General features: G+C 52.5%; 1 protein-coding gene across 1 annotated transcript in view; it reads left to right on the top strand.

Moving 5' to 3' along the window:
- The window catches only part of ASTN2 (astrotactin 2), a 261,684-nt gene that overhangs the window by 188,983 nt on the left and 55,864 nt on the right, over nucleotides 1-16,837 (top strand). The window contains exons 18-19 of the mRNA XM_003642274.6: nucleotides 854-987; nucleotides 2,001-2,149. Of these exons, the coding sequence (XP_003642322.5) occupies nucleotides 854-987; nucleotides 2,001-2,149 (283 nt within the window). The remainder of the gene's footprint in view (nucleotides 1-853; nucleotides 988-2,000; nucleotides 2,150-16,837) is intronic.

Below are 16,837 nucleotides of genomic sequence, written 5' to 3'. Positions count from 1 at the left end.
CGTGCAGGAGGGCAGCACGAATAATGTGTGAGAGGAATGAGAGTGGAGCTGCAAACTGGGGTGGGTCAGTCTGGAGAAAAGGAGACTCAGGAGAGAACTCATCGATCTCTACGGCTGCCTGAAAGGGGGTTGTGGTGAGGTGGGGATCAGCCTCTGCTCCCAGGTGACAGTGATAGGATGAGAGGTAATGGCTTTAAGTTGTGTCGGGGGGGCTCAGGTTGGATATTGGGAAGAACTACTTCTTCTAAAGAGGAGTCAAGCACTAAACAGGCTGCCCAGGGAGTGGTGGAGTCAGCATCCATGAAGGTGTTGCAGAACCATGGAGATGTGGCACTGAGGGACGTGGTCAGTGGGCACAGTGGGATGGGGTGGGGTTGGACTTGGTGATCTCAGAGGTCATTTCCAACCTTCATGATTTTGTGAATAGTAGAAATGTTGTGGAACCACTTTATGCTTCACTGGGTCAGAAGCAGTTGTGGAATGGACATGTGGGAAAGTTTCCCTGCAACACCAGCATAAAGGTACCCAGACACAAAGTCTTGTGTCACCCAGGAGCTCATTTCTGTGTTCCTTAGGGCAGCTTGATCCTCCTTCATGAGGACACGAATGTGGGGCGCTGTATAGACACCCCCTGTCCAGCATCCATGGATAAACCCAAATCGCTGTTATGAGAGAACTGAAGCCCTGGGAGCTGCAGGGACTCACGCTGGGCCACGCAGATCCAGTGGCAGAACAGGGAGAACCCCCCCCAGTACGTCCCAAACCCGGACTCTGCACACCCAGCGCTCAGCAGCGCACAGCCGGCCCGCTGGCCACGATCCCCCCATGCTCACACTCTCCGTTCTCACGGCAGGCTTTCAAAGGCGCTCTGATGAGCTCATATTGGTGCTCGGGGAAAGGCGACGTGATCGAAGACTGGTGCAGGTGTGACCTCAACGCCTTCGACGAGAACGGGCTCCCGAACTGCAGCCCCCTCCCTCAGCCTGTGTACGTATCCCCGTGCTCCCCGGTGCCGGTCCCCATGCCATGGGGTGCAGGGACACCTCCTGCTGCGTGCCGCTGAGCCCGTTGCCGTGCTCCGGGGCGCCTTGCTGCCTGCCTGCTGCATGTAGAGGATCCTGGCTCTGGCTGTGGCCCTGGAAGGTTTCCTTCCAGATTTTCATCACCTGATTAGCAGGGCTCGTAGAAGGGGATTTCAAATGCTGAAAGAAATGGAATTATGGTGCAATTCATTGTGGCTTGTCAGAGCAAAAGCAAATCAGGAGCAAGCTGATGGGGAATTAGCTGAGAAAGCAGGAAGACTGGCTCCAATGCTCCACAAGGACACCTGAGCGAGCCAGTGTTCTCCGAGGGGGACTCATTTCCCATCCTGAGTTAACAAACACACTCGCACTTGTGGAGCTGGACTCTCCCACGCCCCAAGTTGCATTGCTGCTTGCCCCATTGCAGAGGGGGCAGTTGCCTTTGTGTTAGCACTGAGTCTGGGCCTGCTCTGCTGCACCCATACCCACACAGATTCCAACTCAGGCAGGGTTTCACTGCCCAGCTTGTGCTTTTATTTTTACTCATGCCCATCAGAACTTGTTCCTTTGCAGCTGGGAAGCTTTCAGCCACACCTGCCACCTTCCATAGCACAGTCCTGACCTTCTCTTTGTGTAAACTCAGCCCCACTGGGCTGCCTGGAGTTAAACTGGGTCCTCTCCTGCTCCTGGGCAGTCCTCAGCTCCCCGTGGAGCTGCTGAGCTCCAACAGCTCTCCCAGGAGGCAAAGCCTCCTGCAGATGGGATATTTAGGATTACAAGACCTCAGCTCTGCTAGGAGCAGGGAGGCGAGGACACCCACACAAATAGGCTGTACCCATCTGCAGGCTTCTTTTGTGCTCTGTGTGCATGCTCCTCTGCATGAAGGCGGGCAATTCAAGACTTGTGCTGCTTAGAGAGGGAATTCCTCATGGAAAAGGAGCTGAAGCTGACGTGTTCTTTGGTTTCTGCCCTGCCCAGCCTGCGGCTGTCCCCCAGCGTGGAACCCTCCAGCACTGTGGTCTCCCTGGAGTGGCTGGATGTGCAGCCTGCCATCGGGACGAAGGTGTCCGACTACGTCCTGCACCACAAGAAGGTGGATGAGTACACAGACACGGACCTCTACACAGGTGGGTGATGCTGCGGGGTGGCTCTGTGCCCTTCGGAGGTGTGTGCTGTGCTGAGCCGTGCTGGGTGTGCTCAGAGCTGCTGCTTCTGTGCAGAAAAGTGCAAGGAGCAGAGGTGTCGGTGTGGTGTTGAAGCCTATAGGAGAGGTTTCTGAAGGCTTCTGCAGAGGTGTAGGAAGGGAAGGGGAAAAACAAAAATGCAGTGTGGTGGACTGAACTGATGTGCACTCTTTGGGTAGGAGAGCTGTGAGTTGGAGTTCTTGAGTGAAGCTGGTGTTTGATCTGATCAGCATGGAAATGCTACAGGATGGTGGGTGCAGGGGAAGGTCAGCCTGCAACAGCTGAAGGGCTGTGCTGGTCCCTCCCAGTGAATGGGAATTGCGTTCCAGCCTTTGGCAAGACACTTAGAGTTACCTTGCACAGCTAGCAAAGCAATGTGGAGCCTGCAGTTTTTAGAGGGATCACTTAAGCAGCACGGGGAAATACAAAACTTCCCTGGGCTGGAGCTCAGTTTCCAGTTCTGGGCTGGGCTGATCGCTCTGTGCCCTGTGAAGGCTTTGTCAGCGGTTCAGCTGTGCTTCAGGGGCTGCTGGGCAAGGTGGAGGGATGTGAAGGATGGGGTGGATTTCAGTGAATCAATGATTTATTTCAGAAAATACCATTGGAGGCCTTGAGTGTTGCTACCGCTGCTTAGAAAACCAGGCAAAGCCTCCTACTGCTTCTCACTCAAGGACTTCGGGTTTAGCTCACTAAAGTGGCTCATTGGAGCAGCCAGGGGCAGCTGGTTGCTGATTGAAGCAGAGATCTGCCTTTGTGCAGAGGGCCCCAGGTGCTGGCAGTACCAAATTCCACCCATCTCTGGTGAGGGAGAATTAGGAGAAGGTTTCCACCTGTGGCTGAAGTGGGAGCTTGCGAAGGCCAATAGCTATTGTGATTAAAAAAACCTCATTTGGTTAAAAGTTGGGCTTTATCCCACACCTCCCTGCCAGCACCTGCTTACGGAGCTGCCCGGTGCAGCCACGGCCCCGGTGTTGTGTTTCCAGTTTCCTGGCCTGGAAGAAGGTTTGCTCTTCATCTCAGAGGAGCAAACTCCAATAATGGAGAAAGAAAACAAGCCACCAAAGGGCTGTGTTTGGGATGGGGATTCCAGATTGCTCACACGTCGGTCAGGTGAGGCCAGACCAGGGAAACATGGGGTTGCTCCTTTGAAGTGGCTGGAGCTCTGCCTGGCAGCCAGAGTAGGGAACACAGATTATTATTATTATTTTCTTTTTATGATTGCCATGTGTTTGACAGGCCATTGAATTCACTGTGAGGAGCTGCCCTCCCCTTTCCCCACTCTGGGGGACCATTCAGGACACAATGACCCCATTATCAATTAAAGAGAAAAGCCATTCCTGAAACTCTCTCTTATTTTCCTGCATTGTTTATAACCAAACAACATTCTTTCCTTCAATCCTTTCTTACCCTGTAGGCCCCTGATGCCAGATGACTTGATTCTCCCTCTTACCTTGCTTAGGTTTACAAAGATGCTGGCTGCTACAGCTCTCAAAGGCTTTGCTTGGTGCCATGCTTCACATGGCCAAAAATCTCCCCATAGGTATCCCCTCACTGCCATCGTGTCTCCATCCCATCTGGGCAGCACACACAAGAGAAAAACATTTAAAAATAATTCAACCCCAGGAGGGGGAAGCCTTGAGAGAGGGGTGTTGCAGGATGTGAATCCTTATGGGTGTTTGATGGATATTGCTGGACCTTCTTTCCCCACCAGTCCCATGGCTGCTGGTAGGTAGTGGCGAGTTGCTCCTGTTGTTAGGAGGTGCACCCATGTGTTTGCAGAGCATTGGCAGTATGGGGTTGGCAGAATCCCTCAAGGTGAGAAGGCTCTTGAGGATGCTGTTGTTTGGTCCCTTGGGTCTTTTGAGACTAAGCACGTGTGCTGTTCATGGTTGGGCATCATTACAGTTGCAGCCACTTCTGATTGTGACCTGTGACTGTGCCAACCTGCTCTCCAGCTCCGTGTAAAGCTTCAGTCCTAGATGGTACCCGGCCCTGCCTTCTGCCCCCTGCAGAAACCTCCTACTTGCAAAGCACGGACAGGCCATGGAGTTTTGCAACTGGAGGACGCAGCCATTCCCTTGAGCCAGAAAATATTCTCTCCTCTTCTTCTTGGAGTTAAGTCAGGAGGAGTGAATGAGTTTGGGGCGGGTCTCAGCGTGTCCTTCCGCTCCGGCATTGGGGTGGAAGGAGCCGAGAGCCGGTGTGGGTCGGGTGCCCCCCGGCTGGACGTGGGTTTTAAAGAGGCTTCTTACTGGTGCTTGGAAACGCACAGCCCTCAGCCCAGCTGATGTGAATAGGAGCAGTTCCCGAGGTGAACTTGTGCGCGAAACAAACCACACTTTCAACACCAGAGCGCAGGGAGAGAGAGCAGCTCTCCACTCGGGAGCCAGCGGAGAAGACAGAGAGCAATTACATCCCAAACTGTTTATTAAAACTTGTGGAAATTACTCATAACTCCATGTGTGCGATGGCTTTGTAGTTGAGTGATGCTCTTTGTTTGAACATGAGGCTCTCGAAGAGGGTGCGAGCGCGTGTGTGTGCACGGCCCGGCCGCCAGCGCATGATGTCATGGCCGAAGCAGGCGCTGCGCCGGAGAGAGGGAGAGAGAGAAATGTGTTTTACAGGGTGAGGTACAAACTGAAATGGCTGTGAACATCTGGAACTGATATTAGGCTTGGAAAATGTTTTCTGTCACTCCAACACTCCTCTGGAGGAAGGTTTCTGAAGTTAAGAAGCTCCGAAGGGGATGGAGGGGGAGGGATGAGGGGATAACGTGACCGCTGTGCAAAGTGCTTTGTGTTTCACTGTCCTGGTTGTTGTTGCCGGGCTGTCCCTGCCTGTGTCAGGCTGGATGTCACTGGTGCTTGTTGTGGTGGCCCCGCTCAGAAGGTTCCTGGAGAGCTGAGCCCTCCATGGAAGATGCTCTGGTAGGTGAGACACCGCATCCCCCATGTGGGTGGGTAGGACAGAAGGCTGCCTGCCATGCTTTTAGGGCTGGGGAGCTGATTGCCGACCATTCTCATTACTGTGCCTTGAACCCCTCTGCGAGAGCATCAGCTGGTGGAGGCAGAGCTTGGTGAGGGTTGGCTCCATGGTTCTCCTTCTCATCTCCAGTCAGCGTGCATCTCCCAGTGCATCCTGCCCCAAAATACATCCAGACAGCAAAGGGTCAAATCCTTGGGCATTGGTGAGAGTAGAATGAAGTTTTTATGTGTTGCTGCTATGATGCTGGGAGAGCTCACTGATTCCTTTCTTGATGTTCCTCTGCCATTTTTCTGCCTGCCTCCACCCAAAGAGCCCTGCACTCAAACTTTCTGGTCCCCAACACCAGAACAGCCCACGTCAGCATCCTCTGTTCCCGGCTCTGCCTTCAGAGACCCATTCTGCAGCCCCTCCACATGGCTGCAACATGGAAATCAAAGGACCAGTTCAACAGAGAAGCTGTTATCCAACATATTCTCATGGATTGCAGCTTTTCCCAGAGGGGCCGAGGGTGCTTGCTCCATCTCACAGCCCTCTCACACCAGTTTTCCTCCTGTTGAATGAAAGCTGACCTCCCCCACAGGAGCAGATTGACTTGTGAGCAGGGTGGCAGCAGCAGGTGGTGCTGACCTGTCCTGTTCCTCTGCTTCCTGCAAAGGGAAGCGGAACAAATGGGGCCTTTCCAAAAAGGGATCGCCCTTGGGGCCACGGGTCCTGCTGCAAGTCACATTGATTGCAGTTGTAGGAAGAGACCCTTCATCCAGAGCATCTTGTAGCCCTAGAATAGAGGGGAACAGAAACGCAGGCTGCAGAATGAGCTTGTTGGAGCTCACGTTGACCTTGGAGCAGGAGAATGCAGGCTTGAGCTGTTCAGGTCTCAGACAGGCTCTGCAGACCTGCAAACACTGAAGATGTGGTTATCCAAAGCCTGTGCTGCTGCTGCAGGCTTCTCCAGAGCACTGCTGCTCTGCAGAGGACTCTCTGAATCTGTATTATGCCTGTAAAAGAAAGTGAAATAGGTCAAACCAGAAGCTATAGTGTTTTGCACACTTGGAAGTTGCTCTCCAAATAGAGGCTCGAGAGTGTCTTATTTATAACAGTGTTCTTCAGGCATCATTCTGATGTGCCTGGATGGCTGGGGCTGGATAGGTACAGCTATGGCAACCATCCCTTCCACACCCCGTGTGTGCAAGCTGTGCTGCTAGTCATGTGGAAGCCAGCCCCAGCTGGAGGAAGGGGAGAAAAACCTATTTGGCCAGAACAAATCCTGGGCCTGTCAGGAAGGAGCCCATGTGCTCTCCTTATGACCAAGTTGCACTCACATTATATGCCTTAAGATAGTCTTTAGGGCTCTGACTTCCATACAGGTTGAGCACCAAGGAGATGATGCTGCCCTTATAAGCTTGTAGGAGTTGAGGTCAGTAGGTGTGTTAATATCCAGGGTTATAATTAAAGCCAACAAGTATAGCAGATGTTAAGGTCTCATTGGTTAAACCAGTTGTTGTTAAAGATGCTGATGATCTTGAGTGTGGGTGATGATATTGACTGCCTCTGTGAAGTCCTTTGGAGACCAAGCTCTGTGTACTGATGTAGGTGCTGTGTTTGTAGATGAATTTGTGGTTTCAGTGCTGACCCAGGGGATGCAGGCTCTACAGCACAAGCTGGAGCTGGAACAAGAAGCCAGGGCTCTGCTGGGTTCAGGGAGCAGCTCTTCTGTAGCTCTTTCAGGGGTCGCCTGTGCATTGGATTCAGAAAGGGTCCTTGAACATCACAGTGTGGAGAAGGATGTGATGGTGGGTGGGAGCCGAGCCAGCCTCGTACTCAATGCTCAGCTGTCCCTGCCTGCTTGTTCCTTGTGGTGGATCTCCGTGGGTTTCGGGGTGGGCAGGTGCTTGGCAGACTACAACCGCCCCGTGGTGAGCACTGTGTTGTTTATGTGCTGGGGTTGGAAGTGCAGCAGAGCTTTGGTTGTGTGCGGCAGCCTGGCCAGGGCAGGGCTGCTGCATGAACGTGTCATTGCTGCTGCCTCCCCGGTAAGCAGCGCACGGACAAAGCTGTTCTCCATCCCAGAGGACCTTACTCGAGCGCCGCATCCACTTCTCTTGTTAGCAACAGGAAAGTCGACTCAAAAAGAAGCCTTTGAAGAGAAGGTCAAGTTTTTGGAAGCTGCTTCCTGGGATGTGTTGTGTAATAACACCAAGCTAGTGCTTAATTTTGGCCATTGCGCTCACTGTGAGGCACTGATTTCTCTCCCACTGGGACAGCTGTAGTTATTTCCACCTACCAGTGTCATTTTTGTATCCTGGAAAGCAGAAGGGAGGTGGAGGTTCTCAGCTCTCAATTAGAGTTGAGTCAGTTGCTGAAATATTTCATTAATTCACATTTCCATATGGTTGTTCCAGGCGTCTATTTTTATCTGCCCAGACACCTTTTGGACAGAGCTGGGCACTATCTTTGCTTTCTCCGGGATCATTTCATAGGTGGAGAGCTGGAACTGCCTGCTGCTCCCTGGGTGGTGCCAGCATGGCACGTATTGGAGAGCACGGTGTGTGCCAAGGGCTTTGTGCTGTCTGCTGCAGCTACCTCGCCCTCCACGCAAAGGACAGCTGTGGATGCTCCCTTCTAGCAGAGGAGGCTCTGAATGTCTTAAATGGCAGTTAATGAGGCCAGGCGTGGAGTGTTTTACTGGTGTGTAACTTGAGCTCCTAGGATAAACTTTCTCCCGATCTGGAAAAGTCAAGGCCACAAATCCGTCTTGTCGGAAAGCATCAGATGGGAGAGGGCTGCTGAGGTGGTTGGGCTGACTGTGGCACGTGAATGCACTGCAGTGGGACTTCTACACAGGAGCCGTTATTGATTAGAGAAGCCTGTCTAATCCATAAATTGTGCCTGAAACTGGGAGGGAGGCTCAGTCTGTGTTGGCAGAGCTGATGCTTGGCAGCGCAGCCTGGAGAGACGTGGAAAGTTGGGGCTGTGGGCACCCATGGATGCGACGTGGCCCCACTCTGGGTGTGTTGCTGTTCCACGCGGAGATCTTCCCTTTGGATGGGCTCAGAGTTACACCCAAACTGGCGTTCCTTGCCAGGCTGGGATTTTCCTGAAGGTTTTGCATGTTCCCCTTTCCAAGCAAAGCCTGGGATGAGATCCTGAATGGGACGGTGGATCTTTCCAGTCCTCTGGCTGCTGTTGAGGTCTCCCATGGACATGTTCAGTTCTGTCAGGTGGCTGAAATGCAATCCCCAAAGTTAGGCAGCATCCCCCCACACTTCTCTGGAAAGAAATCAGGATAGGAAAGGGATACAAGGAGTCGCAAAGGAAAGAAATCAGGATAGGAAAGGGATACAAGGAGGCACAAAGGAAAGAAATCAGGATAGGAAAGGGATACAAGGAGGCACAAAGGCTGCCTTGGGACAGCCTGTCAGTCCTACTGGGGGGTGAGGACGTACTCTGGGGACTGCCCCAGAAGCAAGGACAGTAAGTCAGCCTTGGCTTGGAGGCTGCAGTCATTCTGAGCTGTGATTCTGCTCTGCCACATCAGTACCAAGGCTGCTCCAGTCCACGCCACTCCCCAGGTGGGTCTGTGCTAGATGGCACCCGGTGATGCCAGCCTTTGTCCCACCATCCGTGTGTGTGTGTGCTGTGCATGCCCTGAGCCCCACCATCCTCAACCTCCCTGTTCACTGAGGTCCTGGGGGCTGCTCCTGCTGAGCTGTGGCTCCAGGTGGAGCGCTTCATCTGCTTCCCGTGTTGCTTTGGCATGAGGGAAGCTGAGCAAAAATGGAGAGGGATTAAACGTTGAGTCTGGGGATTTGCCAATTAAAATAGCTGCTCCTCCTGCAGGTTTCATATGATACAGGAGTAGGGAGAGACCCTCCCCATCTCCCCTGTGACCCCTTCCCAGTTTGTTCAGCTTGCTAGGGATTGAGATCTGGCTCTCGGGAGGGAGGGGGCAGCTGGGTCTATGTTACATTTCATGCTGTTTAGATAGGATAAACCTTTCCTTTTCATAATTGGGTGATTGGACTTGTGAGCTTTTTCAGATATTAATCTGGAGACCCCAGAGGAGGTCAGATTAGGTTATAGAGACAAAATAGGAAATACTGCTATGGCTAGTGGGGTTTTTGAGGGATATAGTGGATATTCTGCAGCATTCCCCTGCTGGGTTCCCACTGATGGAGCTGCATGGAGGGTCAAGGAGCAGTCTTATCACAGCATCAGGTTGGTTTGGTCTTTGCTGGGAGCGACTGCCTCTGAACTCTTTCCACCCCTGTAATCCTGCTCTCCCAGATACCCGGACCACAACCCCTGCTTTGCCTGCTGCTGTGGCTCGCCAGCAGAGTAGAAAACATCTCTTTGCAAGTGGGTGTTGTGGCACGAGGAACCCTGGGACAGAGACAGCTTCATATCCTGAGCTGTGTCATTTGGGCCAAGTGGGAACTTTCTCCTCGTTAGCCCATGTCGTGCTGATTGGAGTGAAGGGTTTGATACACTCCAGAGAGAGTCATTAAGAGCTGTGAGCGTTTAAGTGCGTGCTTTTATGTGTCCTGTGAGAGCTATGTGATGAGGGATGCCGTGTTGGTCCACTCAAAGCCGGCGTGTCAGAGCTGTACTGATCAGGAGTGCTGCTCTGCTTCCAGCCTGTGTTTCTTCTGTTAACGGGGAATGGCCTGATTCAATAAAGGGGACTTCCAGTTATGACTGTTGAAGTGAAATCCTGGGGTTCTTCGTGGCTGTTTGGTAACTCGTGGGGATGAAACAGGGTGGTGTTGGGGTGGGAAATATGGAAATACCTCCTTGGATCCTGGTTTTGCATCCTCTGCCTATGTGCAGCCCAGCTCCTGCAGCCATCCTTGGGTGCCCTTCCCAACCAGAGCATCTGCACACACTGGGAAGACCTGAACTGCAGTCTCAGAGATGCATGGTCCTGTGCAGCTGGGTCAATTAGCTGGCTTTAATGAGGCATCTGCACCTCCAAGCACACACCCACGTGCATGCTCCCAAGGGTGCTGCATGCAGGAGCGCAGAGCAGCTAGCACCACACAGCCACAGACACTGCTTGGCTTTCTTCTATCCTCTCTGCCATCTGTGGATATCAGTAAATCTCACTGACTTCACTGTGCAGCCTGGGAGATTGAGGCAGTTGGCAGTAATGGCCAGGGGTTGTTTGTGGTTCCAGAAGAGCCAGCTAAGAGCAAGTGGTGCTAAGTCATGTGCAGTTAATACTCACTGTGATTTTTCCCCTCAAGCCACAGAAGCTCACATTTGGCTTCAGGCTGTTTTCAGATCTCAGTTTCCAGTTCCTTCAGATAACCTTGGTGCCGTCTTGGGAGATGGAGCATGTTGAGCCCAGATAAGTGTGCTCATTCTGCTGTGGCCAAGGCAGCCTGCAGCCCAGCATCATGGATGGGAGAGGGCCGCCCTCAGGGGCCCTGATGGGACAGCATGCAGTAACCGTGGGGACTGTGCCCCCTGGTGTCCTGGCTTCACCTGAGGTCCTTTTACAGCCCTGTGACTGATGGAGTCTCCCCTGCCAGAGCTCTGGGCTGGGGTCTGACAGTACACCTGGGCTCTTTGTTCCACCTTGGGACAAAGCTATGAACCTGTTGCTTATGGAAATCAGGAAAACTCTTCTCTGAAAGAGTGATCTAGCACTGAAATAGGCTGCTGGGGAAGTGGTGGAGTACCAGCCCTGGAGGCTTACAAGAAGAGGGTAGGTGTGGCACTGAGGGGCATGGTCAGTGGGCATGGTGGGGGTGGATTGGCAGTTAGATTTGGTAATCTTAGAGGTCTTTTCCCACCTTAATCCCTCCCACTCCTGGTACCTGCTCTGCCTGACCCCACGTGCTCTGTTGCATCCTACTACCAGAGCTGGTTGGGACAGGGCAGGAGAGCAGTGTGTGAGCTGCAGGGGATATGAGAAGGTCACCTGGGTGTTCCAAGTGCAGCTGAGCTCCAGGCAGCCACGAAGGCGTGTTCTGCTCTGCAGGGTCGGCTGCTCAGCATCTGCCTGTGTCCTGCAGCCAGGAGCAGCTGCCGTGTTTCTTGGGAACAACCCGAGCTGCAGTAGCACTGCCCCTGCTCTGGCTCTCGGCCACGTGCTGATCCTGCATCTTGTTGGGTCTGCTCCTTTTGGGGTACCCACCAGGAGGGTAATGGTGCAGTGATGGGTGAGCCTCAGTGCGGAGCACTGCAGAGTTGAGGTTGGAGATGGGAAAGTCCTTCCTCCCAAACCCAGCTCTCATCAGCTGCTCTCCCCAGGCACGTGATAGTTTCCCTTTATCTGCTAATATTAGTCATAAAACAGTCCGGTTCCGTCCGTTAAAGCCTTTGCCTCTTGTTCCTGCAACTCCCGGCAGCTCTAATTACAGATACTCGCGCTTGTGATTAATGGCTTGATTCATGTCTGGTGGCGCTGGTTTGATGTGTGAAGCCCCTTCCCCCCAGCACTGGTTTGTGCAAAGGAGAAATAATCTCTGTGAAAAAAACAGCAGCACAGAAATGCAGCGCTGGTGCCTTCATCTGGCCCTTCTGCCTCTCGTCCGTCCTCTCGCTCATCTCCCCTCTGCCTTTTATCCCTGTAGTTAATGAGAATGCCCATAATTGCGGCTCTCTTTAATTTTGCTGCACTGTAACCCATAAATCACTCCGACACGCGGAGCGTTTCCGTGCTCCTTCACAAAAGGAGTGGGATTTTCTCCTCTGCTACGTGTTTTACAAGTGACTAATTGCATCAAGGCACCTTTGAAGCAATGACTTCATCAATTGCTCATCCCGCAGACGCACGGCTGGTTATACGTGCCTGATCAGAATCCTACATTTATTAGGATTAATTTATTCTCCAATCATTTTTCTTCTACCACAAGGACAGGGAAGTTGAGTGATGTTACTTGCTCAGCTACGTAAGCATGATTTCTTGCCTCATTACGGAGCCTGAGATATTTTTGTTGCATGCTGAAACTTCTCCAAATGGGAATGAGTAATGTTACGTCTCGGACAGAAGTTCTCCCGGGACATCAGAGAAATCAGCTTATTTCAGGGTGCCTACAAATGGGCTTTAGATCCTCGGTGTCTTTCTTCCTAGTGTTCCCTCCCATTTGTCACGGGGCTGTTGTCTGCATGAGCAATAACAAGTCTTGGGGTGTTGTGCAGAGGGGTTGGTGGATGTCCCAGCTAGAAACCACCCAAACATGGAGACAGCCAAGGTCAGGCTGGATGGGGCTCTGAGCACTGATAGAGCTGTGGGTGTCCCTCTTCGTTGCAGGGAGTTGGACCAGGTGGCCTTTAAGGTCCAACTCAAATGATTCTGTGAATGGGGGTCACTTGGGCAGGAGCCGTGTGCTGGGGTGGGGGACCGCTGCAGTGCTGTGGGGTCTCAGCTGGGTGCTGTACAGTACGAGGTGCAGAGCTGAGGATGGAGCTGCAGTGGATGGTATCCTTTGTGCTCGTGCACGTCGCCAAGCTCAGAGTAAAGGAGGTGGGTGCACAGAGAGGTTGGTGAGAGGACAGCTCCGGACCTGGAAGCTTGGAGCCATACAGACATGCTTATTGAATTTTGCCACCAGCGAGCTGGCAAGAAGCATGCTATTCTGATGGCAGATCCATCCTGCAGGACGTCCAGCCTGGGTGCACATCGCCTGGATTCACATCACCAGGAATGGGGCAGCCCCAGTGGGTGGCAGAGGAGTTGATCCCTGCTTGGCTTGGAGTCCCCACCCCGCTCTTTCCATGTTAGGGGGTTTGGATGAGGGTGGGCAAGAAGAGATGTCACCAAAAAGCATGTCAAGCAGCAGGGGCTGCTGGTCAGTGAGGGACTCTGCCTACAGAGGGGGCTCCTGCACTGCCCGAGGCCGGCTGGGCTGCAGGCAGAGCGGGCTGCAGGCTGCTGCCAGCTGACCTTTCTCAAACAGTTCATGGGTTTCCAGAGCAGCCGAGGTGTCAGCGGTGTAGAGCAGTCACAGCTTCCCAGGCACTGGAGGAGGAAGGCAGGGGGCACTCGAAAGGGGAGGAAAAGGCTCCGTCCTGGAAGGGTGGAAACCTTGCAACCTATTAACTGTTTCTCAGCGGAAAGCAAACAAGGGTGTGCTTTGCTCGCCCGCTGCCATCCTTTCTGCCCTTCTCCTCTTCGACTGCCCACGCTTCTCTCCTGGCTCCTGCAGAGGCAGGACGTGGAGGGCAGCGTTGGGCGTTGAGCTGATGGATGGCTCAGCCCCGAGGATGGGAGCCGACCTGGAAGCACAGCCCCGAGCACTGCAGCTCCATGCAGAGCCCTCCGCTCTGATGAAGCCTCTGCAATCAGATCTAATTAACAGCCGGGAGCGCACTCCCTGAGCCCCTTTGTGTACCCAGAATGTTGTGGGGTGCTCTGCGTTTCCTGACAGCTCTGCTTGCTGCGAGGGAGAAGCCCCTCTGAGCTGTGCTGTGACACAGCCTACAAGGAATAATCCGCCGTCGCTCGCGGATGCCAAAGCCTGGGAGTAAATTAGCAGGCAGAGTCTCTGAAAGGAAATGTTTCCTTAAACGATTCCATAAAAGCTAATTGGCCTCTGAGAGCCACGGACCGGTGGGCGCTGCGGCCCGAGGGCTCCGTGCTGGTGGGATCTGTTCCTGCCTGCTAACGGTGCTCAGTGATTTGAGCAGGTCACCTCAGTTCCCTCTGCCGTGGTTTCCCTGTCTGAAATGGGAAGGAATACGCCCTTCCAGAGCACTGATAAGGTTTATGTACTAAAATTTTATTACTCCATTGGAGATCCTTGGCAGAGGGATATTATGCAGAAAGAAGGTTAATGGTGATAGCAGGGAGAGAATAAAAGAAGGAATTGCTGTTTTATTTTTATTTTGTTCTTTAAATGATGTTTAATAGCCAGTTTTCAATTCAGGAATAAAAGCCAATCCTCTGTGACCACCAAATTATCTCACCAACGCTGTCCTGCATGCTCACAGAGCCTGGGGAGGAGAGGAGCTCCCCCTTCTCCTCTGCTCTTAGGAGCAATTGGCAAAGCGCGAGCTGGAGCAGCGCGATCTCTAGAGAGATTTCCTTTTCCCAGTTAAGATTCTCATCTTCATTCATGAATAATTAAGCGAACACTTCCCAGGAGCCTCTGTTGGGCTTCATGGGTCTGTCGGTGCTGAAGCACTGCAGGGCCAAGCGTGGTGTGTGCTGAGGTGTGAGCCTGGGGGAGCTGAGCAGAGCGGGGCAAAGAGGTGTACCCGAGGTTGTGCTGCAGCCCTGCAGAAGGAATTCAGGGCTGACCCCAGCCCTTGCCCTGTGCGTTTCCAGAAGCATCGCCAGGTGAGCACATCCCACTGCCATGATAACCTGCAGAGAAGAGGTGCCCCATCCTGGAACCTCGGTGTCCCCCTGGCGATGTCTGCATTGTGGGCACCCTGTGGTGTCCCACTGTGTCACCCCAATGCTTGGCACATCAGCTGCACCACCTCCCAGCATGCTCTGACACTCTGAAGCCACATTTGTCACCCCCAAGGTGTTACAAAAGCAAAGGTTGCATTCATGGAATAGTTTTGGCTGGGGAAAAGAGCAGTGCAGAGGAGCTGGGTCTTTACTGGGCAATACTGGGGGCTGAGGATGCTGTCTCCTCTCCTGCTGGCTGTGGCTGAGGATGCTCACAGCAGTGCTCCTGTGCTCTTTTTTGCTCAGCTTCACTTCATGGGAATACGTAGTGTGGTGTGGTTTGTTAGGAGATGGGGCATCTTTTCTTAAACCAATGGGTGGGAGAAGGAAACAGGTCGAGGAATGCTGCTTTTTTGGATGTGCAGCCCATGAGCTGAAAGGAGGTTGTGGCTAGGTGGAGTTCAGCCTCTTCTCCCAGGTGACTAATGATAGGATGGGGGGTGATGGCCTCACGTTGTGCCAGGGGAGGTGCAGATTGGATATCAGGAAAGATTCGTGGTCTGAAAGTGTGTTCAAGCATTGGCACAGGGAGTGGTGGAGTCACCATCCCTGGAGATGTTCCAGACCTGCAGAGATGTGGCACTGAGGGATGTGGTCAGTGAGTATGGTGGGGTGGGTTGGGTTGGACATGGTGATCTGAGAAGTCTTTTCCAACTTCAGTGATTCCATGAAGATGAAGGGCAAAAACGAGTGGTCTTTGTCTGCCTCTTAGCACCCTGTGCAGCACGGCTGTCCCAGCCTGGTGTCCCCATGGGGGCTGAAGAATCCCACCCCAGAGCCCATATTCAAACCTAATGCATCAGGCATTGCTTCTTAGCTTTGCTGTTAACCTCTTGATTATATTGAGTTTCCTCTCACCACTTTAAATCATAGTTTTTATCACCTATTTGATAGGCTTGTAGACAAGGATCCTTGCGGTGTCCCCATTCCCACATGGTGTTGGCCCCAGAACTTCCCCAACCTGCTTTTCACCCCATGGCCATGCTCCTCTCACACGTTGCTCCCTCTGGCATTGCATGGCGAGTGTTGCAGGGTATGAGTGAGGGAGAAGTCATGGAAACAAGGGCTGATTGGTGCTTTTGTGGGCTTTTTGTCCATCCTCCCATCTGTGTCTGTATGAAGCCAATGCAGGTGGTGATGGTGATAGTATTTGAAGCGGTTGTTGTCTGTTGATGTGTGTGTACAGAACCTCACACCACAAGACCCTGACCTCTCTGTGGACCTTGAGGTGCTACTGTGGGATGAAACGGTCAAATACTGTTGCACAGCAGAATGTCACATTGCATTGCTAAAACTCACCTGTGTAAACGAGAGGAGATCAGGTCTCTGTCTGGGAGCCCAGGCTGTGTGTTGGTGCCAGACGAGCCAGTTAGGTGTGTGTAGGAAATGATGGGAACTGATAGGATTGGAGTTGATTTTCCTTCCTGCACCCACCTGTTCTCCAGGTCCTTCAGCATCATCAGCTCTCGCTCGCAGTGGGAATAAAGCCAACCCTCCCTTTTTTTGGCCTTAAGTGATGCCTTAGGATTTCTTTTATTTGTTGACCTTGCCTTGGCCTTCTCCCGCTATTTGTCTCTCCAGAAAAAGGATTCTGCTCTTTCAATTTCTGAGCCTAAATTGGAGCTGGGGGGTATTACCAATTGGGATCAGTAAATAGCTCATCTGTCCTCGTAACACTTAGCATTTAGATAGTGCTTTCCATTTTCCCTTTGCAAACTCCAAGTAATCCTCCCAGCACCCCTCCAGCTGGGTGAGCATAACTAATCCCAAACAAATAGCTTCAGTGTAGAACTAATGTAGAGAATGGAGAAGAGTAATTTTAGGTTTAAAAGAAAACTAGTGGGTAATCTCACAGGAAAATTAGGGAAAAAAGGTTGAAGAGAAGGAAAAAAAGCTCAAGGTATTGATTGTGAATAGTAAGTCACTTCAACTTGTTGTTTTGCATTTCGAATAGCCAGAATAAGTTATAAATTGTAGAATGGAATCATAGAATTGCCAAGGTTGGAAAAGACCTCTAAGATCATCCGGCCCATTGAATACTGCAACTACATAGCATACACAGGGCCTGCCATCTGGAGGTAACCTCCTGCCCTCAGTGTTCCTAAGCAATTGCATCTTTGCTGCAGACCTCTCCTCCCCTCCGTGCTCAGCCCAGGGGTTGGAAAGGAGAGCAGAGTGAAACTTGCCTGAGTGTGACTGCTGGTGGCAGGCAGCGGGACGGGGAGAGGGGGCACACTGGG

The sequence above is a fragment of the Gallus gallus genome, chromosome 17 (genome assembly GCF_016699485.2).
Source record: "Gallus gallus isolate bGalGal1 chromosome 17, bGalGal1.mat.broiler.GRCg7b, whole genome shotgun sequence".
Lineage (NCBI taxonomy): Eukaryota > Metazoa > Chordata > Aves > Galliformes > Phasianidae > Gallus > Gallus gallus.
The sequence above is the reverse complement of the archived record's forward strand: the minus strand, read 5'-3'. Positions and strand labels throughout refer to the sequence as shown.